The following is a 27,641-nucleotide window of genomic DNA, read 5'->3' on the forward strand; positions in this document are numbered from 1 at the left end:
GCAGGGCAATGGGGGTTAAGTGACTTGCCCAGGGTCACACAGCTAGTAAGAGTTAAGTGTCTGAGGCCGGATTTGAACTCAGGTCCTCCTGAATCCAGGGCTGGTGCTCTATCCACTGCGCCACCTAGCTGCCCCCTTATAGTACTTTTAAAGTTTGAAAAAGCACTTCACATGTATTTTCTGATTTGATCCTTGCAACAAAGTTGGGAGGTAGATGCTATTATCATCCTGCTATTACTTTTTAATTTTTAATTAAATTTTTTTTTTTTTAGTGAGGCAATTGGGGTTAAGTGACTTGCCCAGGGTCACACAGCTAGTAAGTGTTAAGTGTCTGAAGCCGGATTTGAACTCAGGTACTCCTGACTCCAAGGCCAGTGCTCTATCCACTGCGCCACCTAGCCGCCCCTATCATCCTGCTATTACTGATGAGGAAATTGAGGGTCAGACAACTTTGGGAGGTAGGTGCTATTATCGTCCTGATTTTACCAGTGAGGAAATTGAGGCACAGAGGTAGGTGTTATTATCATTCTGATTTTACAGATAAGGAAACTGAGGCACAGAGCACTTACAGATGAGGAAACTGAGGTACAGAGTGAGTGATTTGCCCAGGATTGCACAGCTAGTATCTAAGAAAGGATTTGAAACGAGATCTTCCTGACTCCCAAACTGCCATACTTTGGCTCCCATGTCCTTCAGCCTTCTCCGAAGTATCTACCATTCTGTCTCCAAACAAAGAATATATTAACACTATATGGTGCTAAGCATGACAAGTCTATGCATTGTCATATTGGTCAATATAAGGGAAAATGGATATAAAACAATGTCAAGCAAGGAAAGAGATGTGAGATAGTCTGGGCACACTGACTACACCTCTATAAGCTTTTGTAGGTACATGAGCAAAGGGGAAAGAGGCAGGGTTAAGTTCTTAATCTTTTTTGTATCATGGACCCCATTGGCAATCTGATGGACCCTTAGAATCAGGTTGTAATTGCATAAGATAAAATGCATAGGAGTACAAAGGAAACCAATCATATTGATATATAGTTATTGAAGGTTTTTTTTTAAGTTCATAATTTCTCAAACCCCGGGTTAAGGCCCCTTGAAGTAGGCAGAGGCTATGTAACCCCAGTCCCAAAGTCCTCCTCCTTGTAGAGCAATGGAGGGAAGGGTATGGAGTTGGTAAGAGTCAGAGAGTTCTAGTCTCTTTAGAACTGTTCCAATCCCCAGTGTCTCACTTAAATCCAATTCAAGCACAAGTCAAGTCCTCTTCTAGAATAAAGGACCACCACTACCACCACCACTGACAGCAACAAACACCACCACTTTGGGCACTTCCAGCTTCTTGAGAGAAGATGGACTAAGCCAACCCCACTTCAGATTGCTGAAGGAAAAAACTGGGAAGACAGGAGAGAGCCAGGAGTTTCCATCAGTCTTTTCATTCAGCAACTTGAAATGGGGTTGGCTTCTTCTCTGTCTAGAAACCAGAAGCCAGACGTGCTCAAAGGGATTGGGAGTTTGAAGAGTCTTGGAGAACCAGAAGCTCTCTCCCTCTCCTCAACCCCTGCTGCACTCCTATTGCTCTCCACTAATGAGGAGAGAGTGTCATACCATTGGGTATTGGGACTAGGGTTGCATTTCATATTTATAGATTTTTTATTCCATAGAATTGTTTAAGTTCCTAAAAATTTAATCAAAGACTGAACAAGTATTTATTTAAATACTTATTATATGCCAAGTAGGCAGCTAGGTGGTGCAGTGGATAGAGCATTGGACATGAAATCTGGAAGACTCCTGTTTCTGACTTCAAATCTGGCCTCAGATGTTTACTAGTTGTGTGACCCTGGGCAAGTCACTTGACCCTGTTTGCCTCAGTTCCCTGATCTGTAAAATGAGCTGGACAAGGAAATGACTAACTACTCCAGCATCTTTACCAAGAAAACACCATCTGGGGTCATGACAAGCCTTAAATGATTCAACAACAAATGTGCCCAGTACTGTGCTAAACTCTGAGGATTCAAATATAAACTAACAAGACAATCTCTGTCCTCAAAAGTGCATTCTAGTAGGGCAAAACAACATATAGAGTTGTTTTTTTGTTTTTTGGCTGGGCAATGGGGGTAAAGTGACTTGCCCAGGGTCACACAGCTAGTAAGTGTCAAGTATCTGAGACCGGATTCGAACTCAGGTACTCCTGAATTCAGGGCTGGTGCTTTATCCACTGCACCACCTAGCCACCCCCAACACATAGAGTTGGAAAGAAGTCCATGTTCCTTGTAGCAGGAGGCTGAGAAGGATCATCCCAGTGCTGGCAAAGTGTTTTGGAAATAGAAGGGAAATGCCTTTTAAAAAAAAAAAAAGACTAAAAAAGGGGGGTCAGTGGAACAGAGCAAAATCTGGGGTGTCCCTGGGAGTGGCTCAAGGAAGCTGAAAAGAAGGTTTTTCTGGCAATTGAGAAAAGCAACAGGACTTTGGTGTGGTAAGAGCAAGGGACCTGAATGGAAGCTGGATGAATCATTCCAATAGGCTCTAAATCCAAGCCCAAAGGAGCAGGTTTCCTGGAAGTATAGAATCAGAAAAGCTAAAACAGAGCTTTTTTTGTAGATGGAAAGCTGTTGGGAGAGGGTACCAGGTTAAAGAAGGCAATTAAAGAAAACCTTGTCCCTTTGTTTCCTGGTGGATAAAGCTGAAACTGATAGGGGCAGCTATGTGGTTCAGTGGATAGAGCACCAGGCCTGAAATCAGGAAGGCTTCTCTTCCTGAGTTCAAATCTGGCTTCAGACGCTTACTAGCTGTGTGACCTTGGGCAAGTTGCTTCACCCTGTTTGCCTCAGTTTCCTCATCTGTAAAATGGGCTGGAGAAGGAGATGGCCAACCACTCCAGTATCTCTGCCAAAAGATCTCCAAATAGGGCAATGGAGAGTCCGACACGACTGAGCAGCAAAAACTGATAGCAGGTGACTGACTATAACAACAGCAGCTTTTCATGTTTTGTTTTGGGTTTTTTTTCTTCTTCTAACCTCAGACTTTGCAAAAATTAAAAAAAAAAAGAAAGAAAGAAAAAAAAAAGAGAAAAATATCAGATAAACAGAAGCAGTAGCAACAGCAGCACCTGCAATAGCCGGGCAGGAAGTCAAGGGAGAATAGAGTAGGAAGTAGCCTGTACTTAGAGTAGCAACCCCTGGGGGACCGGGCTGGACTCCCCCAGACAGCAATCGAGCACGTGCCGGGGTCTAAGGGGAAATCTACAGGGTTTGCACTTGGGGGGGTGGCAGGAGAAAGCCCTGGTGATTTGAACTTTTGGAAATTCTGCCTAGTGGCACCATCTCTTAGCCTTTGAAGCTGGTCTTGGAGAAGTCATGTAGTTCACAGAGACTTTGCATCAGAGGGCATTTATGATTGGTTGATTCCTATACATTAACAGCCTATAAAATGATTAGCTTTGATGCTTTTAAAAAATCATACTACTACTAGGCCTTTGCCCTAAAAAGATTAAAAAAAAAAGATGAAAAGGATTCAGATCAGTCAAGTTGCAGTTATTAGGTGTCCACAGTGTGCCTGGGGATACAAGGAGAGGCAGTCCAAAAGAGCTCACAGTCTGAAATACAAAGATATTCATAGTAGCTCTTTTTGTGTTGGCAAAGAGTTAAAACTAAGGGTTGCCCCTCTTCTGGGGAATGGCCGAACAAATTATGGTGTATGAATGTAACCGAATGCCATCGTACTAGAAGAAACAATGAAAGGGAAGGGGGAAGACTTATATGAACCAATGGAACAGAAACAAGAAGAAGCATGGATACAATAATGACATCCCCATGATCTTTTTTCTGTGCCTTATCCCTGCAGCAAAGTAGACCCTGGGGTCTTCAAGTCTATGTAGGTCCTACCAAAAGGTGTAAAGCCTTTTTGTAGGAGTCGCGTGATAGATCTGTGTGTATTCTGAAGACCATCTACTAAGTTGTAGCAGTGGAAGGAATATTTATAGTGATGAAATCACAAATCCTTGAGGTATTGAAGAAGTCTTAAACATTTGTAGATGATGGGGAACTGAGGTTGCCGAATCCCCAAACAAAGAAATATTTGAAAAGGTCAAAAGCATGACCCAGGAATTCCTCCTCTTCCTCCTCCATATCATTGATCTTAGCATCAGAAAGGAACTTGGGAGTTCATCTGGGTTGTCAACAAGCATGTTTAAGTACCTACTATATGCCAGGGGAGGGGGAGAAGAGGAGTTCATAGCAAGCCCTGTCCCACAAGGACTTCCCTCTGCCTTCTGCCTGCTGCTCCGTGTCCCAGGGTGGAGGGTGGAGGCCAGATTTAGCTGTGCTATGCAAAGCAGCAGGAAAGGCCAGGCTTCAGATCAGTGGAGACAAAGGTCTAAAGAAGGTAGTTCCCTCTGGCAACCCAAAGGGTTTGGGGTGATGGTGGGGCAGCAGCCAGGAGTTCAGGATCCTCCTTGAACAAGACCACTGTGTCCTCAAGCTGGCAAAGCTAAACTTGTAACCAGCCCCATAAAATGAATCCGCAGGGTCTCCACCTTGGTCTGTCTGCCCAACTCCTTGGGCTGGGAGTTCTCAAGTCTTCCCGTGCTTTATCCCCAAGTCCCTCTATCCTATGATCCAAATCTTATCCCACCTCTCCTTCAGAATCAGACTCAAGGGAGCAGGTAGGTGGCATAGCAAATAGAGCACTGGCCCTGGAGTCAGGAGGACCTGAGTTCAAATATGGCCTTGGACACTTACTAGCTGTGTGACCCTGGGTAAGTCATCTAATCCTGATTACCCCCCACCCCCCCAAAAAAAAATCAGACTCAAATTTCCACCAGGAAGCTCTACTCAAAATATTCCTCTTTGTTGCATTGCCTTGGCATTCACAGATTTCTGTTTGTAGGACATCAATTTGGATCATGGCCTTGCATCTGAAAGGGACTTTAGAGGATATTCTAGTCAAACTCCTTCATTTTATAGATGAGGGAACTGAGGCCTCAAGTGACAAAAGGACATGCCTAGGGTCACATAGGTAAGAAGTAGAAGGAAGATGCTGGATTCAAACCCAGTGCATGTGATTCCAGATACAATATTTTTCCCCCACTTGATTCTATGATCTTTCCATTGTGTGAGTGGTCTGAGAGTTCAGCATCTCTTTCCTGTGTACCGATTAGTGTTCCTTTTAGGTATCGATAGTATACCTTGTGTACCTACTATGTGCCTAGTCCTATATACCAGCCACTTGTGGGGGATATATACAGAGAGGGACTGCCGACAGTCTTTGCCTTTAATGAGCTTTCTGTCTAGGTGGAGAGATGAAAGGGGTTCACATGAAACAACTGAAAACAATCAGGGAATGGGTACTAAGACATGGAAGAGACCTCAGAAATGATATAGTTGAACCCATTTATTTACATATGAGGAAACTAAAGTCAAGGAAATTAAGTGACTGGTCTAATATCATAAAGTAGTATGTGTTAGAGGTAGGATTTGAACTCAGGACCTCTGACTCCAGATTCAATGCTCTTTCCACTGTACTATGCTAAATGGTGTGGTTTAAACCTTATATGTGGCAGCAATTGAGGGAAAAGAGGGGTAAAGTAGGCTAAAGTGGTCAGGGGTAGGATTTGTGTTAGGCCTTGAAAGATGAGTAAGGATTTAAATGGGTAGAGGAGCAGGACATGCTATAATTCTCCTGACCAGAGTAGAAGCTCCCTGAGGGCAATCACCATATCTTTTCTTTCTTCTGTATACCACAGAGTGCCTATCCAAGCACTCATCACACATTAGTTTAAGGGTGAGATCAAAGATTTTTTTATACTTTCCTACATGTTGGGTTTACATATAGTGAAGAATGAGCAAGGCAGGTAGAAGAGGAAATGGCCTTGTCCATTGAGACTAACTTTGCCTTTGTGACCTTCCCCCACTTATTCATCTACACAGGAGAATGGAAAAGATGGGAGGGGGCTTAAGAGCTGAAAAAACCCGGGAACCCCAAATTTCAGAACTGCTTTTAGGTAAATAGATTTATATAGATAATGACCAGGAATAGACATTAGAATTAGAGATTAAAATCAAGAGGTATATAGATTGCTCACCATGACCTAGAGTGAGGTTGCCCATGGAAATTTAGTCCAAAGAAAAGGTTTAGCCTCAGTGCATTAACAGATTCGGAGTATTCTACTACAACAGAGCTTGGCATCTGAGACAAGGAATCTCTGGTGAAGATGAAATGCTTTCTATCCAAGATTCTGGAAAGGAACACCAGATTCACCACTCTGTAAAGACAAAAAGCCAGAAGGCTTTCTCCACCCACGAATTCCAGGCCTGTTATAAAAGAGAGTTATAAAAAGTGCCCTTCTCTTTTCATGAGGAAGAGTAACACTTTAGCAAAGGCTGTTAGCCTGAAGTCAGGGGTAGAAGAAAAGATATACTATGGATAGCAGATGGATTTTGTCAATATCCCATGGGGACATCACGTCTGACAGAGCAGCATCCAATGGAACAGCATGTGCAGCCGACCACCAGGGATCAGCCCCAACAGGATCAGAATATGACATCACTAGAAGATATCAGAGACCCTATAGTGTCAGAGATGTGAATTACTCCTCCAGACATGTCCTGTTCACACATGTATGCCCTTCCATGCAAGTCTACCCTGCCCATTGATGGTAACACTTGTTTATAGGAGAAAGCATCCTAAGTTTATGGGGGAAATGTATAGAACTTGTCTTATAATGCCATTTCATTAAATACCTTTATTTTGAACTAATGGTGCTCCGGTGCTGATTATTGAAGGCTAGCATCTTGGTGGGGGCTTGTAAACTGTGGGTTTAGTTTTGATAGGGATACACAGTGTACCTCGAACCTGGGGAAGCAGTGTCTAGTGGTCTTTCTTCCTGAAATGGGAGGTGCCCCCAGGTACTACTGTAAGAACTCAATAAAGGAATATAGATCGGAAAATGGGTCAGATTGGCATTGCTGCAGGGGAGTGGTTGATCTGCCCAAGTTCTGGCCTCCTTTGCCAAGACTGGGGCCAGACAGGAGGGGAGGGAGAGCATGTAATGGGAAGTGGTGGAGGTCTAGGGCACGCAGGGCCTTGAAGGAAAACATGAAGATATAAGGACTAGGGGGGCAGCTAGGTGGCGCAGTGGATAAAGCACCGGCCTTGGATTCATGAGTTCAAATCTGACCTCAGACATTTGACACTTACTAGCTGTGTGACTCTGGGCAAGTCTCTTAACCCCAAGTGCCTCACCAAAAAAAAAGATATAAGGACTAGCCAAAGGAGGTAGGGAGATCAGGAGAAAAGTTCAGCTGTTGGCCGCTATAGCTATAGATACAAGTTTACTCCAGCAAGTACAAGCAGACCCTTGTAGGCAAAAACAAATGCACATGCAGAAAGTGTGTGTGTGTGTGTGGGGGGGGGCATATCCATGAGATTTTTCAAGTTCTCATGTGTTTTTCAAACCACACAGTTTATTATATCAGGAGTTATGCACAGGAGACCAGGAAGGGCCCAATAGGACCCTGGGAGATGGGAGAAAGGGATATATCTCCACAACCCCTAATTTAGATTGAATCAGTTGGCCAGTCAAGTGTTCAGAGCCTATCCTGGGCCTTGCTTACATCGGGGCTGGAGGAGTGGTGCTGTAAGGGTCCAAGTACGGCCTGGTTTCATAGGCCAGTCTGAGTCAGTTTTACAGGTTCATTTCCGTTTTTTCCCACCAGACTCCAAATCTGTTTTCGTTTGTCTTACCTCCCCTCTCCCCACCAAGGCTGAGTCTTTCTCTGCTCTATCTACTTCTCCCCACCTCCACCCCTGCCGCAGCCAAGCTGCACAAGGCCAACTCCAAAGAGCCTTAGGGAGACAACTTCCCCATAACCTGTGCTCTCTCAAGCCCTGCAGGCCTCCATCCCTCTGAAGATGTTGTGAGTCAAGTGGGATTGGAGGTAGGAAGGCAGAAGTGGGCCAGTTAACCTGGAGGCAGGACAGTTATGGGAAGAGGAGAAAGGAGTAACAGGCTGGAAACCAGAATAGGTCCGTGAAGCTGAGTTGCTGGATGATCCATCTCCAGGAGGTTCATGGAAGAATGGGGGGCATAGACAGGATTGCCAGGTTGGGGAGCCCTTCACTCCTGGCCCGGGTGCTCCCCCACTGACCATTTCACTTCTCCTGTCCGAAGCGTCACAATGTCTTCGTAGGTGGCTGTTTGGTCAATTTCCAGACCCTGGGGATGTTAAGGAAAGTATAAGGTCAGGGCTAGGGCTGTAGGTTGGTCCATACCCACTGACTACCACCACCATCACAACCTCGAGCAGTTGCCTACTTCCATACCTCATAGGTGTGATCATCCTCTAACGCCACCTTGCTGTCGTCCTGACAGAGAGACAGAAGGGAAGGTCAGTCTGGCCTCCTCTCTCCCCCCTCACCACTATTTCCTGTACTCTGGCTTTACATGTAGAGGAAGGGGAAAAGAGTTGGGCATAAGAATGGGAGTGGGGAGAGGCAGGTGGGTCTTTGGATGGGGGTAGATGAGTAGGATATGTGCCTGAGGATGGGAAGGGGAGATGGTGATTCAGGAGGGAAAGAAGGTGAGGGACCAAAGAGTCTGAGGATGACATGGGTGAGGGAGGTGGGTCTGAGATGGGAGTGGGTGATGGGGAGGGAGAGATGGCTGTTCAGGAGAGAAGTGGGTGAGGGGGAAGAGACAGTTGGGCCTGAGGATGGGATCAAGGGAAATGGAAGTGGAGGTGAGGATGGGGCTAGGCCGGGCCAGGGTGGCAGGAGGGATGTAGAGGAGAAAAACAGTGCAAGATGCTGCCTCCTGCACTGCTGCTGGGGTCCAGCAGAGTCTCCTCAGCCTTGTCTACCTACTCCTTCCCTTTCCTCGCTCCTTGTCCCTCTCCCACCCCGCTCCTCGGTTACCTTATCCAACAGTAGGAAGATAGGGACGGTGATGAAGATAATGATGAGCAGTGTCTGTATCATAATGATCGCATCTTTCAGAGTATTCCTCCGCTTCAGCTGAGCCATGGTGCTGTATCCTTTGGTGAGAGATAATGGGAGAGACAAGGTTTCTGAGGGGAAAGGAGTTGTCACAGAGCTCAACTACTCAGGGACAGCAAAGACAGTCTCTTGGTGGCTCTCCCTTTGTCCTCTGGTCTGCCATCTCTGAGGGTCCTCTCTCTTTTCTCAGCAGCCAGCTCATGGATGGTAATGTGGATAAAGAGCTAGTCTCGGATCACTTACTGTGTGACCCTGGGCAAGTCCCTTAATCTCTATCTCATTTTCCTCCTCTGGATAAAAATAGCACTTATTTTACAGAGTTGTCATGAGGATCAAATGAATCCTGCCACGGATACTTGCTAGCTCTACTCAGCCTGGATGTGCCTCAGTTTCTCCACTTGTAAAATGAGGGTGTTGGCCTTTAAAGTTCCTTCCAACTCTACAACTGTGATTCCCAAAGTGCTTTGTAAAGCTCAAAGCATTATATACACACTAGCAGTTCTTGTTCACTAAGTCTAGGTTAATTAGTTGGGCAACTGACTCCCCCTTGAACCAGTCAGTTTCACTCTTTCTGAGTTGGAGCTGGCCTCCCACCCTCACTCTAGTCAAACACCTCCAATCTGTGTGCATCATTAATAACATGGGAGACAAGGCAAAGGGTCAGTGGATGACTTGGTGCAAATGCAAGGTCAATCCAACATTGGCAAAGAGAGCTCACAGTTGATAAGCCACCAGTGACAGGCTCCCAGAACCACCTTCACACGTTCCCTCTACCCTGCTCTCAGAGAGCCTGGTAGTCTTTTCTTATGGGTAGTGGGGATAGACAGGGACCTGTCTGGAAGGTTGTGCAGGGGGACGATACGAAGGCTCTGGACCCGGGTTTATCCCCAAACATACCCATGACACGGAGCTCAGTGCCACAGCCACGGGAGATCTTTTCAGAATTCTCTGTGCATGCTTGTTCACAGTAATAGATGCCATTGTCCTCAAATTGTATCTTTGGGATGGTGAGAGTAGCAAGAGTGCCATTGGTATGCTGCAGTATCCGGTCATTGTCCGGCATTAGGACCATCGGTTTGGAGTCTGACTCCTGTTTCAGCCGCCAAGTCACAACTTTTAGATTATTTACCCGACAGGTCACTTCAAAGCTGCGGTCCCTCTTTTTGGCTACAAAACGAGGATACTGCCGGAGCTTTTGGCACAAGTTCCCTGTAAAAGTCAAGATCAGACCTCAGTTTTCTCTAGACCCCAGGGTCTGAAGGGCCTAAACCTCTTAGCCTTCAGCTCTACAGATGCAGAGGCCAGGCTAGTGTCACACTCATCCTCACACTGTCCCCCTCATCACAAGGAATGGCCTGAAGCACAGGGAGAGGCATGGAGACACCATGAAGATATGAGATGGGGGAGGGGTGGAGGAGGGGGAGGTGACAGAGACATAAACAAAAGGGAGAAACTCCTTGGGCTCTTATTGCTCTTCTGGTCATTGGCCACCCGGTCCTGAACCAGTATCTAGAATCTAAAGCATGCTAAAAGTACAATGAACATATTGACATTCACTCAGGACCTTTTGCACACTATTCTCATATAGTGAGGTACCATACATATGACATGGCTTAGCAGACCCATATACCTTTGTTATATATTATTTGCATGGGTCCTTTCCTCTCCATCCCCACTGCTAATATCCCAGGCTAGTCCTTCAACATCTCTTGTTTGGATTATGGCAACAGGATTCCTAATTAAGGGGTCTCCCTCTGTCCAGTCACTTCCTTCTCTAATCTACTCTTAGTCTTCCTAAACACTGTCTTAGATAGTTACTAGCTATGTGATAATGGGCAAATAACTTCTCTGGGACTCAGTTTTTTTCATCTACAAAATAGGGATAATAAAATGATCATATTGGGTTATTTGAAAGTAAAGCACTTTATAAACCTTAAATTATAGTAATTGATTATTATTATTATTACTAGGATCTAATTATGTCACTCTTCTGCTACCCTCTTTTAATTGTAGGCTGATCCATCTCGTAAATACAAGACACCTTCATATATAAAATACTAAACAACAACAACAAAAAATTCAGGGGTCCAGTGGATAAAGCACCGGCCCTGGATTCAGGAGGACCTGAGTTCAAATCCAGCCTCAGACACTTGATACTTACTAGCTGTGCAAGCCTGGGCAAATCACTTAACCCAGCAAAATTTTTTTTAAAATCCTGATTAGCCAAGAATTGGAAACAAAGTGAGGGGAAATGGCTGAATGAGTTATGGTATATGAATGTAATGGAATAATATCATGCTGTAAGAAATGATGAAGGGGACTTATTTAGAAAAACCTAGCAAACTGATTCAGAGGGAAGTGAGTGGAGCAAGAGAACAATTTTTACTATAACAACAACCTTGTAAAGATGAAACAGCTCAAAGAACTGTCATTAATATCATGATCAACCATGTCTCTAGACACCCACAGTGAAATATGCTGCCCCGATCCTGATTGATAGGGGCTAGAGACAGAGCATACATTTTTGGACTTGGGCATGTGAGGAATCTGCTTTGCTTGACTGTGTAGATTTGTGTCAAGGATTTTCTTTTTTTCTTTTAAATTGGAGAGGGGGTAAGAGGGAGAAAAAATACAAGCTTGTTAATTGAAAAATAAAATAGAGGGGGAAAAAGATCCTGCTTGAATATTAAGTTCTTAATATTTATGAACTTGTTTTAAAAATATTTTGATCACTCTATTTTAATACAATTGGTTTCCTTGGTAAGCCTATATATTTTATTTTATGCATTTCAAACATGATTCTAAGAATGGGTCCATAGGCTACAGTAGACTGTCAAAGGAGTCCATGACACAAAAATGGCTACGAACCCCTGCCTTAGACTCAGAAGAGTCAGGAGTTAAATAATCAATTCAGTTTGTCATGTGCAAACTTTGACCCCTTTGTTCTTTTCACCTGGGCAGGTGAGAGTTTCTGAGAATCTAGTCAAGGAAGACCACAAGAACCAAGTTCTGTGGTAACTGGTCCAAAGCCAGCCTTAAGGGTGAGTTAGACAATCCACAGCCACATATTAAATGTCTACATGGTGCCAGGCACCGTGCTAGGTGTGGAGATACAAAAATAGGCCCAAACATCCCCCAAACAAACTTCAAAAAACAGTTCCTGCTCTCAAGGAGCTCACAGACTAAAGGGAAAGACAATGCACAAAAAAACTACATACAAATAAGCTATATACAGGATAAATTGGTGATAATCTTAGAGAAAAGGCTTCTTGTAGAAGAGTGTATGAATCCCTCCCCTTAAAAAACTTATGTTCTTTATTTTTTTTTTTTTGCCTTTCAACCAATCACAATGCTCAAAGATTCCAAGTATTAGATTTGGGTGTGAAAGTAAACAGATTGTTTGCTTCCCAAACAATCACTCCTCAGAACCCCTAGAAACTGAGAATAAATGAGGAGGCATCTTTAACATATGTCAGGGGTAAGATTTCTACACTTTCTTTGGAGTGGCCTTCCTCATTCCTCATCTGTGAATTATACTAAATAATGACTAGGAGAGGGGCAGTGAGGTGGCCTGGAGTCTAATTAATGGAAGACTAATTTTCCTGAGTTCAAATGCCGCCTATGATTTGTGACCCTGGGCAAGTCACTTCACCCTGTTTGCCTGAGTTTCCTCCTTTGTAAAATAAGCTGGAGGAGGAAATGGCAAATCACTCCAGTATCTTTGCCAAGAAAACCCCAAATGGGGGCACGGAGAGTCAGACATGACTGAAACAACTGAATAGCAAAAGGACTTGGAGATTTGTAGCACCCCCTGTCACCGGCCCCCCTAATACCCTAGTTAGATGAAAAGCAAGGAGTCATTTTTCAAGTCATGGACCCCTATGACAATCTGGTGAAGTCAATGGGGTTCCTTCTCATATTAATGTTTTAAATGCACAAGATAAAACACATAGGCTTATACTGAAATAGTTATCCAAATATTTTTTTAAAAAGTTCAAGGACTCCTGGTTAAAAAGCTCTGCAATTAGGAATGTTCTTTAATAAATTTCATACGTGTGCCCAAGTTTTGTGTATGATCTCTTTCATTTCCCCTCCCCAACATGGATACTGATTTAATAACAATAACAATAGCTAGCATTTAAATTGCACTTTAGGGTTTGCAAATGCTCTATGGAGAGGTGTTTCCTGGCAGACATTTAAATAGTTAAGAGAACTTGATCAATTCTTTCCTTTTTAAAAAAAAATATTTTTTTGGCAGGGCAATGAGGTTAAATGACTTGCCCAGGGTCACACAGCTGGTTAAGTGTCAAGTGTCTGAGGCCAAATTTGAACTCAGGTCCTCCTGAATCCAGGGCCGATGTTTTATCCACTGCACCACCTAGCTGCCCCCTTTTTCTTTCTTTTTAAGGAAAAATGCTATGAACGAGTGAGGCTAATACATCTGCCTCTCAAATTCCAAAAGCTAGAAACGGCTCTCTATTGTCTCCCCAAAGTCCACACTCCATAGTCTGTCATTCGAGGCCCTCCAGGATCTGACTCAAATCTACCTTTGCAGTTTCATCTCCCAGCATTCCGTTTTGCACCATTAGACACACGTATTCTGGCCTCTGTGTCTTTGCTCTAGTTATTTCCCTCTCCTCTTCATTTGCCCAAGGTCCTACTTCAGCCAAGCCTTATCCGACCCCCTGGGTACACAACGACCCTTCTCCTGTGGCACACAAGTCTCTGTACTTTTAGTTACCTTGCCAAGTGTGTCTTGTCTCTGCAAGCAGATTACAAGCCCTCTGAGGCCAGAGTTCATGTCTCCACCTCTTTGTATGACATAAATATGAAAGGTCTTTGAAAGCAAGAACTGGTTTTCATTTTTATCTTTTTATGTCCAAGTACTGGTCAGGTAATAAATGCTTGTTGGGGTTAAATTTATATACCCCTGGGGCAGCTAGGTGGCACAGTGGATAGAGCACCGGCCCTGGAGTCAGGAGTACCTGAGTTCAAATCCGGCCTCAGACACTTAACACTTACTAGCTGTGTGACCCTGGGCAAGTCACTTAACCCCAATTGCCTCACTAAAAAAAAAAAAAAAAAAAAAAAAAAATTTATATACCCCTGACTGTGGCTTGCTCTTAGTAAAGGCTAATTGCTATCGATGATGGGTGATAACATGGGAGGGACTGTGAAGACCCAGATAAGACTTGATCACAAGACTAGGGAGACATGAACATAGGGAGAGATAAAAAAAAATTGGGTCATCAGGGAGGCCAAGGAAATGCAGATACAGCAATAGGTCAGACCCTCTCCTCCCCCAAGAGCCTTTTAAGACAGGTATGCTGAAGATATCTCTCCCTCCCCTCCACCCCCAGTCCCACCGCTACCCCTCCCTCAATGACTCAGACACAATTCCCCGAGAAGGGACAGAACCACTAACCTCTAGAGTCAGGGGCAATTTCACCATCAATTGTTTGGGCTCCCAGGACCATTTCACCAGCTGAGGGGCATGGGATAGAGAGAAGAGGAGAGTCAGGCAAACTCTGGGTAAGGGTAAAAAAGACATTGGCAGGGGGTGGAGGGGGAGCGCTAAGAGAACATCAGGGGAGGGCTCTGCGGCCCAGAAGTTATCCAACTTCTCTAGTTTGTCCCCGCCTTAGTTATTCCCATTGACATGACTGTTGCTTTCCCACAATAACCCTCCCATGCCCTAGCATTTCAGTTGATTCTTCTGCCCTTCCTAAGGCTGAGGTTCAGCAGATGGGGAGAGATAAAGGAAGGAAGGCTTGCTAGGAAGGGAAGAATAGAGAAAGAAAAGGAAGGTAAGAATGGGGAAAAGAAGGGAGATAAGGAATAGGGGAGAGGGAGGAGTGCCTATGGTTCCTTCCATTTTCAAAACACTAAAGTCTCCATATCTAGGTATTCTTTCTTTGATAGGATCTCTTGACCTGCTTACTCCCTTTGGTTAATTCCACTGCATCTCATTCCCTCTCTCCTTATTTCTGACCCTGTTTCTACCCTGTCCTCTCCTGGTCTATGGTATGGTTAGAACTCTGGATTAAGAGACTTGGGTTCTACTCCCATAATTACCTGTCTGACCTTGGAATTCACTTAAATCATACAACATCAGGGCTGAAAGAAACCTTAAAATCCTGAATTTTAGACTATCAAACGTTATGGCTGGAGGGGATCTTATAGGGATTATCTAGTCCAAGGCCCATGTTTTTACAAAAGAGGAAACTGAGGTCCAGAGATACTACCCCCCCCCTTTTTGGAGCAACACACACAGCACAGCTTAAGAGGAATCCACATTCTGCTTTCTTCTTTCTAAAGGCATTCCCTCCTCCTTCAGCAGACTCCATGTTATCTCTGGGCCAAAATTTCCATCTTCCTCTTTTTTCTCTACACCCTACATAGGGCTGCAGCTGCAGACATCAGATCTGGGAATCACCCGGTCTCTCTAGTCTCTCTCTTCAGCTTTTTCATCACCAGTTGCCTACTAGACATTTCAAACTGGTTGTCCCATAGGCAAACTCAAACTTGAAATATCCAGAAGGGAATTATTCATTATCTTTCCCCCCACAAACCCTCCTCTCTTCTGACCTTCCATATTTCTTTCAAGGGCACCATTATCCTTATAGTTACCCAGGTTCACAACCTAGGCATCATCCTTGACTTCTTGCATTCACCCTCTCCTAATCTGTTGCCAGATCTTATTGTTTATCTCTCCAAACATCTCTCTTACATATCCCCTTGATCTGCACTTGCACAACCACCATCCTTGTTCAGGCCCTCACAACTTCTCCCTTGGATTATTGTAATAAGTCTCTTTACTGGTCTCCCTGTCTCAAGTCTCTTCGTTCCAATCCATTCTCCACACATCTGCCAAAGAGATTTTCCTAAAGCCCAGGGTTGACCATGACATGTCCTTAATCAGTAAAGTCCAACGGCTCCTGGAGCAGCTAGGTGGCACAGTGGATAGAACACCTGGCCCTGGATTCAGGAGGATCTGAGTTCAAATTAGGCCTCAGACACTTAACACTTACTAGCTGTGTGACCCTGGGCAAGTCACTTAACCCCAATTGTCTCACCCCCCCCCCAAAAAAAAGTCCAATGGCTCCTTAATATCTCTAGAATCAAATATAAACTATTTGGCCTCTCAAGTTCTTCAGAATATGGTCTGTCCCTATGTTTCTATTCTTATTACAGATTATTCTCCTTTATATACTTTACAATACAGCCATGTCGGCCTGCTTGCTGTTCCCTTCATCCAGCACCTCATCTTCCAGCTCCTTGCCTTTGCTCTGATTGTCCCCCATGCCTGGAATGCTCTTCTTCCTTATTCTGCCTCTTACTATCCCTGTCCCTGCTTCAGCACTTCAACTCAAACATACCCCTTTATTGCCTTCCTCTCTAAGTTACCTCAGATCTACTCTATGCAATACCTATTTATATAATACCTATTTGTGTACATGTTGTCTCTCCCATTAGAATGTAAGCTTCTTGAAGGCAGGGACTATTTCTGACTCTTCTTTGTATTCTTAGCCCTTAACATTTAGCCTGGCACATAGCTTTAGTAAATGGTTGTTGATTGATTCATGGCTTATAAAAGTTCTACTTAGAGATAATAAACATGAGTGATAAAGTCCTAGACAGTGTGAGAGACAAGAATACAGAACAAAAGAGAGAGAGACAGAAAGAAACAGATAGACAGAAAGAGAGGCAGAGACTGACAGACACATGCACATATTATACATAGAGTTCCAGTAATCTAGAATGTTAGAACTGGGAGGGCCCTTAAAGATTTAGACCCTCTAGTTTTATCCTTCATTTTAAAGATGTAGAAAGATGCAAACACCGGGATACAGAAAGTGGGAAAGACAAAGAGACAAGAGACACAGAAAGTGAAAAAAGGCCAAGAGAGAAATAAAACACAGACACCGAAAGTGAGAAACAAAGACAGAGCTGGGGGGAAAAAAGCAAAAACACGTAGACAAAGACTGTGATGGGTACAGAGTGAGCTATGAAGACACAGAAAGACAGTCAGAGAAAGGCCAAGACATGCAGAGAGAGGTCTGACCTACCTCATAAGGAAGGATATAAGAAAAAAAATGTACTTGGTAGGCTAAAAGACTCCAGTTAAATATGTATCATTCTTGTCATTCTAGACAAAAATAAAGAGAGACAGAGCAAGACAAATGGAGGGTGAAAGACACTGAATCAGACCGAGAAGGCTAAAGCTAGCCTCTCTTCGTACCTGAGAGAATCAGGAGCAGCACACCCAGTCCTTCTTTGGAGATGGTGGGCAGCCCCAGCCCAGCCATGGTCAAGTTGATTCTGTTCTTGACCCAGGTTTTGACCTCCGTGGCTGTGGTTCCTTGGAGGGAAATGCTACGGCTTCCTAGCCTGGATTCCCCTCCCCACTAGGCCTCTTCCTGCCATGCAAATCTGGACCCAAGGGACAGACTGGTCCCTCCTGTTATTTCTGGGGTAGAGGAGGTGGGGCCCAAGAAAGGGATTAACATGGGGTGCTACAAACTGTATTGTCTGCTCTGTGTTGCTCAGACTAGGGATGGAACCCAAAGTGTGCTAGAGCCAGGTCAAACTAATCAAGAAAACCAATTGTTAAATTTTCAGGGTGAGCCCTTAGGCCTTGGAAACCAGGAAATGCCACAAACAAGGGTGTGGTTTATTGTTTTATTGACTGTCTAGACTTAAGAAAGTGATAGAGAAAATGTTAATGTCATCAAATTTAAAAGTATGTTAAGCATACTTTTTTTTTCCTTCTGGAGAGCTGATTGTTAAATATTTACAGCATGCCTTTGGGAAGAACCTTTTTTTCCCCCATCCTTGATTACTGTCCCTAATCTTCATCAACAGTAGTGGAAAAAGCAATGGATTTGCAGCCAAAGAAGACCTCGTTTGAGTTCTGGTCATTGGCTATGCGACCTTGGGAAAGTCACTTCTCTCTTGGTTTCTGTTTCTTCATCTGTCAAAGGAGAGGGCTATACTAGATGATTCTCAAAATGTCTTCCATTTATTAAAAAATTGTCTTCCATCTCCAATAATCTATAACTACCAACAGCTTCTTCAAATAAGAATAAAAACAACAAAGGAATGTTGAGAGCAGGCTCTCATGGGGTGGGGAGGGGAAGGAATTTTGAACTGAGTTTTGAGAGATATCTAGGAGAGAAGGCAAGGGCAGCTTATTTGAGGTGGTAGAGTAGATGGGATGGAAAAGAGGAGAGTGAGAACTATGTTATAGAGTGGGGGCAGAATGGGAGCAGATTGTCTTGAGTAGAAGCCACCGTGTTGGAGAATGAGGGGAGGTAAGGGAGGAGTGCAGTTGGTAGCATCCAATGGCGCACCCAGTGGATTGGATTTGCTAGAACAAGAAACAGGGAGTTATTATAGGTTTTTGAGCAGGGAAAGAGAGGGATGAAAAGGGTATGAAGGATATGAAGGAGAGTTCTGTAGACCGTTTGAACCTAATATTTGTTCCCCATGTCTGAGGCTGCCTTCCTTGAATAGGCATTTGGGATAGTTTGCTGAGAATGGGAGCACATTAGGTGAAGGAGTACCTAACCTTAAGAAAAACATTTACTCACAAATCTGACTTTTAGCTAAAAGATGAATTGGGCCATTCTTGTTTACTTGAGGAAGAGGTTCACCACAAACCCTCTTTAAAGGGCTTTTAAACTCACCCAGTCCATATTCTGGACTGTTTACAAATGTGGTCTGTGTTTGTCCAGGCAGACTTGACAGAGGAATGCTTGGACCTCCACTGCCTGGCTGTCTCCTCCTGTCATTTTTTTTCTTCTGAGCAACAGGTCAGAAATGAGCAATCCTGAGAATGCTAGTTCTCAGCCTTGGGGGTGACCTTGTAGATAATGTTGATCTAAGGGGTTCCTCCATTCTAAAGTTTACAAACAAGAGAGTTTTTGAGTTAAGAGAATCAGATACTGGCCTCTAAGGGAGGGGAGGAAGGGAAGATTCCCTCTACCACATCTTGAAGAAGGAAGAGAATCCTCAATAGAACTCCCCTGAAGTTGGAGGATTAAAGTCACCTCATGGAAGGCCAAGAGGTCTGGACCCTGCCATAATATATGTGTGTATACATATATGTGTATGTGTATACATATTGTTAAGGGCTAAAATTCTAGCTAGTCTGTCTAAAATATCTAATGAGTGGTCGCCAATAAATTATAAACTTTAGCAAGAGTTAGACTTTTAAGCATTTATTAAGGAGAATAAGAATTTGGTAAAGAGAGAGAGAAAGGCCTAGATTCCTATCTATTAAAGGGAGAGCACATTTCTAGCTCCGCTCTCCACCAGAGTCCAAAGGCAAGAGCGCGAGACTGAGCGCCAGTCTCTTCCTTCCTCCTCCCACTAGCCCGCATCACTTCCTGACTCCTGGTCTTACCCTCAAAGACCTTCCCTTCATGGGCAGAACTCTTCTACAGTAAGTATCCAGCAGGTGGCGTCATTCCAATCGTTACAGTCCCCCCTGTTGTTCCTCAAGAAACAAAATGTTTCCTTGACGGAACAGTAAAAACAATATAATAACTATTGCTAACTAATAATATGTGAACAACAATATAGAAAAGGAAGAGAGGAAAGTTTTGTCCAGAGGGGCGATTTTTTTTTTTTTGTCCTCATGAACCGACACTTTGACATTGGTCTTGCAAAGGGAGGGCCTCTGCAGAGAATACATGTTACAGATGGTGTATATTATAACAGAAAGAGAAAAACAACAACAAAAACAACAAATCAAAACTGTTCATTTAAAGTCTCTGAAAGTCTTTTCTCAGATGTCCTCTAGGTGTAGTCGTGGAATGGAAGTCTTTTCAGGGGTTGAGGTATGGATGCTGGTAATCAGCCAGGAAAACTTCCTACAAAATTGAGCTTAACACAACTTTAAAATAGCTTTGTCAATAATCAAATCAAACAATGAAAGTTCTCAAAAACATGTCTAAGGGAATTCAGAATCTTAGTTGTTACACATGAAACATATAATAAAACAAAAATTGAACCATTCTTTAAAATTATAATATTACTATAGTCCCCCCCTTATGGAGGGTAATTGAGAAGACAATTGCTGCGATATTAATTATTAAAAATAATTTTTATCTTTGTTTCATCACTTTTTGCATCATCTGCCTAATTATCCTCATGCCATTATGAGAAATTAAAAAATCTAATATAATTGGTAACAGGTGTCAAGGCCAAATTCAACACTGTATTTATCATGACACCTGAGATAATTATGGGGGTTACCATAAAAGAACAGAGAAATGATGGGATATGAGCATTCCCACACTTGAGCAATATATACTGCCCATGCAGTATGCCAGGTTTAAAATAGGTGGATGGAATATATGTCCATGCCACCGAACATATTGGAGGAAACTGAGTCAGACTTAATCAGATCCATGGGATTAAGATGTCCATGGCATCAGGCATATAGGAGGGAGCATAGAAGCCAGGTGTAGAAGTGAGATGGGTGGGATGAATACTTCCAGCCATCTGTACAATATTGTGGGGAAAAATAAAATAAAATATTAAACCAAGAGAATCCAACCTCAACATTAGTCAAAAGCCGTTCCCTCGGCCATACCTTGACTTCATGCATGTCTCCCCTCATGTGACAATTCAGTGTCTGCTCTTGCATGTATTCCTCTTGTGATTGGATGGCATCTTGGCCAACTGGCATCTGATAACTCAGAATAAAGGCAATTAGTGTCTTAAATGATAAGTTCCCATAATCCAAGTCTCATATGGATTTAAAAATTGAGGATAATAAATGATTGCAAAAAATGTGAATACATCTTGACTCAAAATATAATATATAATTATGCAACAATTTCAAATAATACCCTTTTTTTTACTTAGTATACAATTACTTTTGTGAAAAATCAGAATATACTTAAATACAAGTTAAAGCACAACAGAATCTCAAAGAACTTTTTTTTTTTGAAAATAGAAAACTTTTACAAATGTTCCCCTCTTTTTTTTTTTTGGGGAATATGCTTATCAAAAATAATACTTCTAGAATCAATTTACACTTGCCATGGCAACCAATTTGCCAGGGAAATGCTTTAAAGAGTTTGATCAAATAATCAGTTGAGAAAAAATAACAAAAACAAACAACTCAGAATATGGGAGCACAATACTCCTAGAATTAACATTGTATAATAAAATCAAAACCATCTTGCAATGTTTCAAAATTAGATAGACAAATGAATAGAAGAAAATACACATGGAACAATAAAAGACAATGAAATTCAAACTAAGGAAGTCTAAATGAATGTGAACTTAATATTAATAAGAGTATTATAAAATATAAACTTGATCACATGACTATAAAAAGCTTTTACAAATATTCTCCTTGTTTTAAAAACTAAATATAAAACACAATCTCAAAAGCATGAAAATCTCTATGAAAATAAACCCATACCATTAATTTCAAAATGTATATGTAATAGCATAGAAATCCTATGTAACCTCTGAACTGATATTAATACTCTGAGTGAATTCAGAACACCTTTGATTCCGATATCTAAAATCCCCAATACTCATATCAATACCTTGCTGCTTACTTCTACATTTCTGTAAAATATATACCCTTCCATGGCAAAAGAGGCAGAGTCTTGAACTATGTTGATTGTCATTCTTATTCAGCTTAAGTTTTTCTTCTTTAACCCCTCTATATTGTCTGTCAGTCTTTCCACCATACAAATGCTTTATAAGATTACTAATTAAAGACAAAAGCAGGTTAGCAAAATTATGAACAAATCGAGCATATCTGGAATTTAAAGGGTTTTCTAAGGTTGTCTCAGAAGCACAGCCAGGCTGGGGAAGGGCTGAGCCTAAAGCTGCAAATGCAGGTAGAAAAAGTTGAGCATGCGCATCAGATCTCTGGACTTCCCAGGCAGGGGAAGCTATGGGCTTGGCCATAGGAGGAGTAGAGGGTGGGGTCTGGAGAGGAGGGGAGGGACCAGCACAATTTGAATCACACTTGATTTTGAACTCAGGCCTGGATTCCTCTTCCCCCACCTTGCCTCCAGGTGCTAGGGGATTAAAAGCTTCTAGAGGGTGGGTCATTGCCTCCAGGCATGCAAAATTAGAGCAACAATTAGTGTTAGAACTGGGAAAAGCTGCAGGAATCTCTTCAGGTTTCTCTGAAAAAGCATGGTTGGGAGAGGGAGAGATATTTCCTCCTGTGAGTAAGTTACTGGCTCTTTTAACAAAAATAAAAAGAAAAATAGAAAATCCACAAAAACAAAGCATTAACATGATCTTATCTCCCATTTGTCTGGTTAAACAGACCAAAATCAAAAATAGGATAATTAGGGAGTTTAAAAGGTCCATTCGAAAAAATTCAAAGGAAAACACAGCCAGTACACCAGTACTTAGCAGTTAAAGGGAGAGGGAGGGGAAATTTCTTACCCAACCAGAAGATCAGAAGAAGACTGAGGGTTAGCTTTCCTCTTCGTGGTCAGCCATCTGTTAAGGGCTAAAATTCTAGCTAGTCTGTCTAAAATATCTAATGAGTGGTCGCCAATAAATTATAAACTTTAGCAAGAGTTAGACTTTTAAGCATTTATTAAGGAGAATAAGAATTTGGTAAAGAGAGAGAGAAAGGCCTAGATTCCTATCTATTAAAGGGAGAGCACATTTCTAGCTCCGCTCTCCACCAGAGTCCAAAGGCAAGAGCGCGAGACTGAGCGCCAGTCTCTTCCTTCCTCCTCCCACTAGCCCGCATCACTTCCTGACTCCTGGTCTTACCCTCAAAGACCTTCCCTTCATGGGCAGAACTCTTCTACAGTAAGTATCCAGCAGGTGGCGTCATTCCAATCGTTACAATATATGTGTATGTGTACACACACACACACATATATTTCTATATATGTATACACTGTAAAGAATTAATTGTTATTTGAGGTTTTTATGCCTCGGCATGCACTGGCCTGGGGCCCCGCAAACCGCAGGGTGCTCCACCTACTGGTTGTAGCCGTTGCCAGGGCTCTGGCACCTCATGTCATCACCACTCTCCGATGCCTACAAGGGCATGGCAAAATTATAATGATTGGAAGCCTAGTGAGGGCAGTCATGTGACTGTCAGAGGAGCCATCCCATTGGCTGGGACTGTGTGGGGTGTTTCTAGGTTTGGGGGAGGAGAATTGGGCATTTGAGGTGGAAGCTGGAAAGCGACAGTCGTTCTGCTGCGTATTTTCAGCTGATTCCTAGGCGGTGGTATTTTTCAGGTATTATAATTTCCCTTTCCCCATTTTATTTCCTTTCCCTTGATCCTACTGATCTGTTTGTGTTTTTTTTTTAAAGTTCGTTCTTGTTAAAATAAATCTTGTTCTGTTTTGAGGGAGGCTGCCGGTCTCCTTCCTTGCCCCAATATTGCGGCGAGCCGTTTAGCTAGCACTCCCCAATTAAAAATTGGTCCCCACAATATATATGTGTATGTATACATACACACATATTTCTATATATGTATACACACACACACACACACACACACACACACACACACACATATATATATGGAGGGCAATGAGAGCTAAATGACTTGCCCAGGGTCACCCAGTTAGTAAGTGTCAAGTGTCTGAGGTCATATTTGAACTCAGGTCTCCCTGAATACAGGGTCAGTGCTTTATCCACTGTGCCACCTAGCGGCCCCCAACCCTGCCATAATATTGCTTAGGCCATGTACCTTAGACAGGTGGAAGGTCAGTGGGGAGTGTTTACTAAGGAGCTCCAAAGGGTCTTTATCTTGGGGGAGGGGGAGGGTGGGTGGAGGAATCTGAAAAAAAATCTAATGGGTTATTGGGGTGCTTTATATTTCTTCCTTTGTTCATGGGCACCTGTGAGTCCTTTTTACATACCAGATTTTTCTGTGGTGGTTGACTGCCAGGTCTTGATACTCATACTGTAGATGAACTGCCTATGCAGAAATCAAGGAACCTAAGACCTGGGGGAAACTTAGATAAGCCAGGCCTAAATTATATTCAGATTTATTCAGGTTTTATTTGAGAATGGGGCCTGGGGGGTAGCTAGGTGGCACAGTGGATAAAGCACCAGCCCTGGATTCAGGAGTATCTGAGTTCAAATCCGGCCTCAGACACTTGACACTTACTAGCTGTGTGACCCTGGGCAAGTCACTTAACCCCCATTGCCCCGCAAAAAAAAAATAGTGACCTTTTGGGGATCAGCACTCAAGATTAAATCTAGTCCCTAGTTCCTTGAGTGAAGAGGGGTGAGAACACGCCTCTAGGCCACTGGCAGAGACTTTTGGGAGGGAAAGGGAACAGAGGTAAAGTGCTTGTAACTATTGCCCATTGAGGATGGAACAATCTTCAATAAATAAATTCAACAAACATTCTGTTTGTATCCCCAGCTTAGGACAGTGCCTCACGTGTGGTAAATAATAAATGCTTTTCCATTCATTCATCCATTTATTTATTCATTCATTCATTTCTTAAGAATGTCAGTATGCATGACACTCTTCCACATGCTAACTCTCAAAAAGGGGATAAGATGTATACAAACATAGCTGTGATACGTGAGAGAGTGATAAGTGTAAAGGAAGAGGCCTAGGGTCTTTCCCTCCCAGACTGATACTTTTGAACAAATGTAAAGGAGAGGTCTAGGTAAAGTACTATAATTTATCTATCTATCTATTTATTCATTTTATTTTTAACATTCTTAAAAAAAAATTTCAATTCCAATTTTTCTCCCTCCCTCCAGACCCTTCCCCACCCATTGAGAAGGCAAGCAGACAGAGCACTATAGAAAATACAAGGAGGGATAGATTATTTTATTTGGAGGGAGGGATCAGGAAAGGACTCAATGTCTTGAGCCTTGAAGGAAGAGCCTTGGGATGTCAAGAGACAGAAAAAGGGGAAACATCAATTCGAAGCCTAGGGGATGGTATGAGCAAAGGAATGGAGATGGAAGGAGCAGAACAAATTCTCTTGGGGAGAAAGGATGGAGAAGGGAAGCAGAGTTATCCAATTTGGCTGAAATATGAAGAAGAATAGAATGAGATAAGGACAGCTAGGTGGCTTGGTAAATGGAGTGCTGGGCCTGGAGTTAGGAAAACCTGAGTTCAAATCTGTCCTTAGACACTTACTAGCTCTGTGATCCTGGACAAGTCACTTCAGCCAGTTTGCCTCAGTTTCCTCATCTGTAAATTAGCTGGAGAAGGAAATCATTCCAGTATATTTGCTGAGAAAATCCCAAATGGGGTCACAAAGAGTTAGATATGACTGGAAAATAACAAAATGAAGATAATAATACCTGTACTGGTCACCTCAGAAAATCATTGCAAAGAAAGTCCTTGGCAAACCCTATTTTTTTCTGGAATAGGGATTTTAAAATTTACCTGAGATGCTGCAGTCAGACATTGGGGGAAAAAAAGGGACAATTCTAGAGAGGTTTGATAACAATGACCTCAGGATTTCGGAATTTTTAATCCTTAGTGGGGCTGTGGCAAATTTGAGGTTCTGCATTCGATATCTCCAATATTTAACTTATATCTTGCTTTTTATAAAAATCTTTTAATAAACCACCACAAGTTTGTTAAAGTTTTTTCAACAATAAAGTTATTAGATTTTATTTCCTTGTTTGCTAAAGAAACTTTATTAAGAAGGAAACACTTAATTATACATACAACAGCACAATATTATCTTGAAAGTATTCCTCTTAGTCAGAATTCTGCTTTTAATTCTTTGTAAGTTCTTTCTAGGGGGTGGCCTTTTGCTACTCCTCTTAATTCTAGTGCCTTCCCTTTGTTGATCGTTTCCTATTTATCCTCTATATGGGCTGTTCGTACAAGGTCATGGGCACATTATTTCCTCCTTTAGATTATGACCTCTTTTTTTTTTTTCTTAAGATAATGAACCTCTTGAGGGCAGGGACTGCCTTTTGCCTTTTAAAAAAATTCTCTGGGTTTAGCACAGTGCCTGGCACAAAACAGGTGCTTCATAAAAGGTTATTGACCAACTGACCACCTGGAATTTGATATGAATACAATGACTTAAAAGTTCTTTTGAGTTTATGAGGCTATTTTTGAAGGAAATTTACATTACCTTTCCAGTGTTCAGTACAAGCATTGGCATATGGTAGGCTTTGCATAAATGTTTGTTGATTGACTATTTGATTTCTGATTCCAGGTACATCACTATCTACCACAATGTACTTCCTGAGAAGGGTGGGAAAGGAATAAAAGTTGGACCCCAGCTACATGGTCTGAAGTCTTCCCTCATTCCCTTCAAACCCCTTCAAAGGACCATAATAATTTCTTTTCTTTTTTTTTTTTTTGGTGAGGCAATTGGGGTTAAGTGACTTGCCCAGGGTCACACAGCTAGTAAGTGTCAAGTGTCTGAGGCTGGATTTGAACTCAGGTCCTCCTGAATCCAGGGCTGGTCCTTTATCCACTGTGCCACCTAGATGCCCCAGACCATAATAATTTCTAAAAGGAAACAATAGAATTATATGTTTAAAACAACAAGAAAAATAGAAACCAAGGGAAACATTTAAAATATGAAAAACCAAGAGGTATATGGGGGAAACGCAATGTTGAAGGTGAAGTAATTTTTTTTTTCCCCAGTAGAGAGGGGAAATAGGTTCCCTAAGACTTCATATAGCCGCTGGAGTCTGGGGTCCAAGGCTCACAGTGAGTTTGCAGAAACACAGTTATACTTGCTGATGAAGTTTGGGCATGTCTGGCGGGCATGAAGTCAAATACACCTGGTCCTAAGCAAAAGAACCAACCAAACAAAAAACCCAACAACAACAAATAAAAATTAAAACAAACAAACAAAAATTAGTCCTAAGAGGATATCCAAGCCCCAAGGACCAGGAAAAGCAATGAAGAAGAAGAAGAAGAAGGAGAAGAAGAAGGAGAAGGAGAAGGAGGAGGAGGAGGAGGAGGAGGAGGAGGAGGAGGAGGAGGAGGAGGAGGAGGAGGAGGAGGAGGAGGAGGAGGAGGAGGAGGAGGAGGAGGAGGAGGAGGAGGAGAAGGAGAAGGAGAAGAAGAAGAAGGAGAAGAAGAAGAAGAAGAAGAAGAAGAAGAAGAAGAAGAAGAAGAAGAAGAAGAAGAAGAAGAAGAAGAAGAAGAAGAAGAAGAAGAAGAAGAAGAAGAAGAAGAAGAAGAATTGTGAGGACACTAACTAGATATGACCCTGTTTTGTGTCTAGATATTTTGGTACCAAGGGCAAGAACTCTTTTGGACAGTGGGCCTCTGCTAACCAAGGCTTTTTACCCCAATTCAGAACTCCTCTCCTTTCTCCTCCTCTCTCCTCTTCCCCTTGTCCCCTCCCTACCTTTGAAACCTAGGGAATAACAAATATCGTCATCGGAACTATGGGTTCCAGCTGTTCCAGCTGTTCCAGCTGTTCCTGGGTGTTTAGAGATGTTCTTGGGGAAAACAAAATAACATTTCCCCGTAAAGGTGTCAGCTGTTCAGCCCCTGGAACAGCCTGGGGATTCCAAACAAAACAGGATTGAGCTCAGTGACCTGGGGTCTTTACAAGGACTCTGGACTGGCCTGACGTGTTTGTGTGTGCGCACACGTGAGCGGGGGGGGGGGGGGTGAGAGGGAGGAAAGGGGTATAGGGCAAAGCAGGACAGGACAAGGAGAGCAATAG

At 42.8% G+C, this 27,641-nt stretch overlaps 1 protein-coding gene across 1 annotated transcript; it reads right to left on the reverse strand.

Moving 5' to 3' along the window:
* Positions 1-7,344: 7,344 nt before the first annotated feature.
* Positions 7,345-17,364, reverse strand: CD79B (CD79b molecule). Its single transcript, XM_043962438.1, has 6 exons — positions 17,237-17,364; positions 14,420-14,479; positions 9,892-10,203; positions 8,914-9,032; positions 8,323-8,364; positions 7,345-8,215 (listed from the first exon to the last, which is right to left on the reverse strand). The coding sequence occupies exons 1-6, from the start codon at positions 17,301-17,303 to the stop codon at positions 8,117-8,119; spliced, it is 699 nt and encodes a 232-aa protein (XP_043818373.1). The 5' UTR covers positions 17,304-17,364; the 3' UTR covers positions 7,345-8,116.
* Between the last annotated feature and the right edge of the window lie 10,277 nt (positions 17,365-27,641).

The sequence above is a fragment of the Dromiciops gliroides genome, chromosome 4 (genome assembly GCF_019393635.1).
Source record: "Dromiciops gliroides isolate mDroGli1 chromosome 4, mDroGli1.pri, whole genome shotgun sequence".
Classification (NCBI taxonomy): Eukaryota; Metazoa; Chordata; class Mammalia; order Microbiotheria; family Microbiotheriidae; genus Dromiciops; species Dromiciops gliroides.

Excerpts from the sequence above, each read along its gene's own strand:
- CD79B (XM_043962438.1), bottom strand. The coding sequence starts at position 17,303 with ATGGCTGGGCTGGGGCTGCCCACCATCTCCAAAGAAGGACTGGGTGTG. Across the intron at positions 14,480-17,236 it reads GCTGCTCCTGATTCTCTCAG|CTGGTGAAATGGTCCTGGGA; the intron begins GTACGAAGAGAG and ends CATGCCCCTCAG. Across the intron at positions 8,216-8,322 it reads AGGATGATCACACCTATGAG|GGTCTGGAAATTGACCAAAC; the intron begins GTATGGAAGTAG and ends TAACATCCCCAG.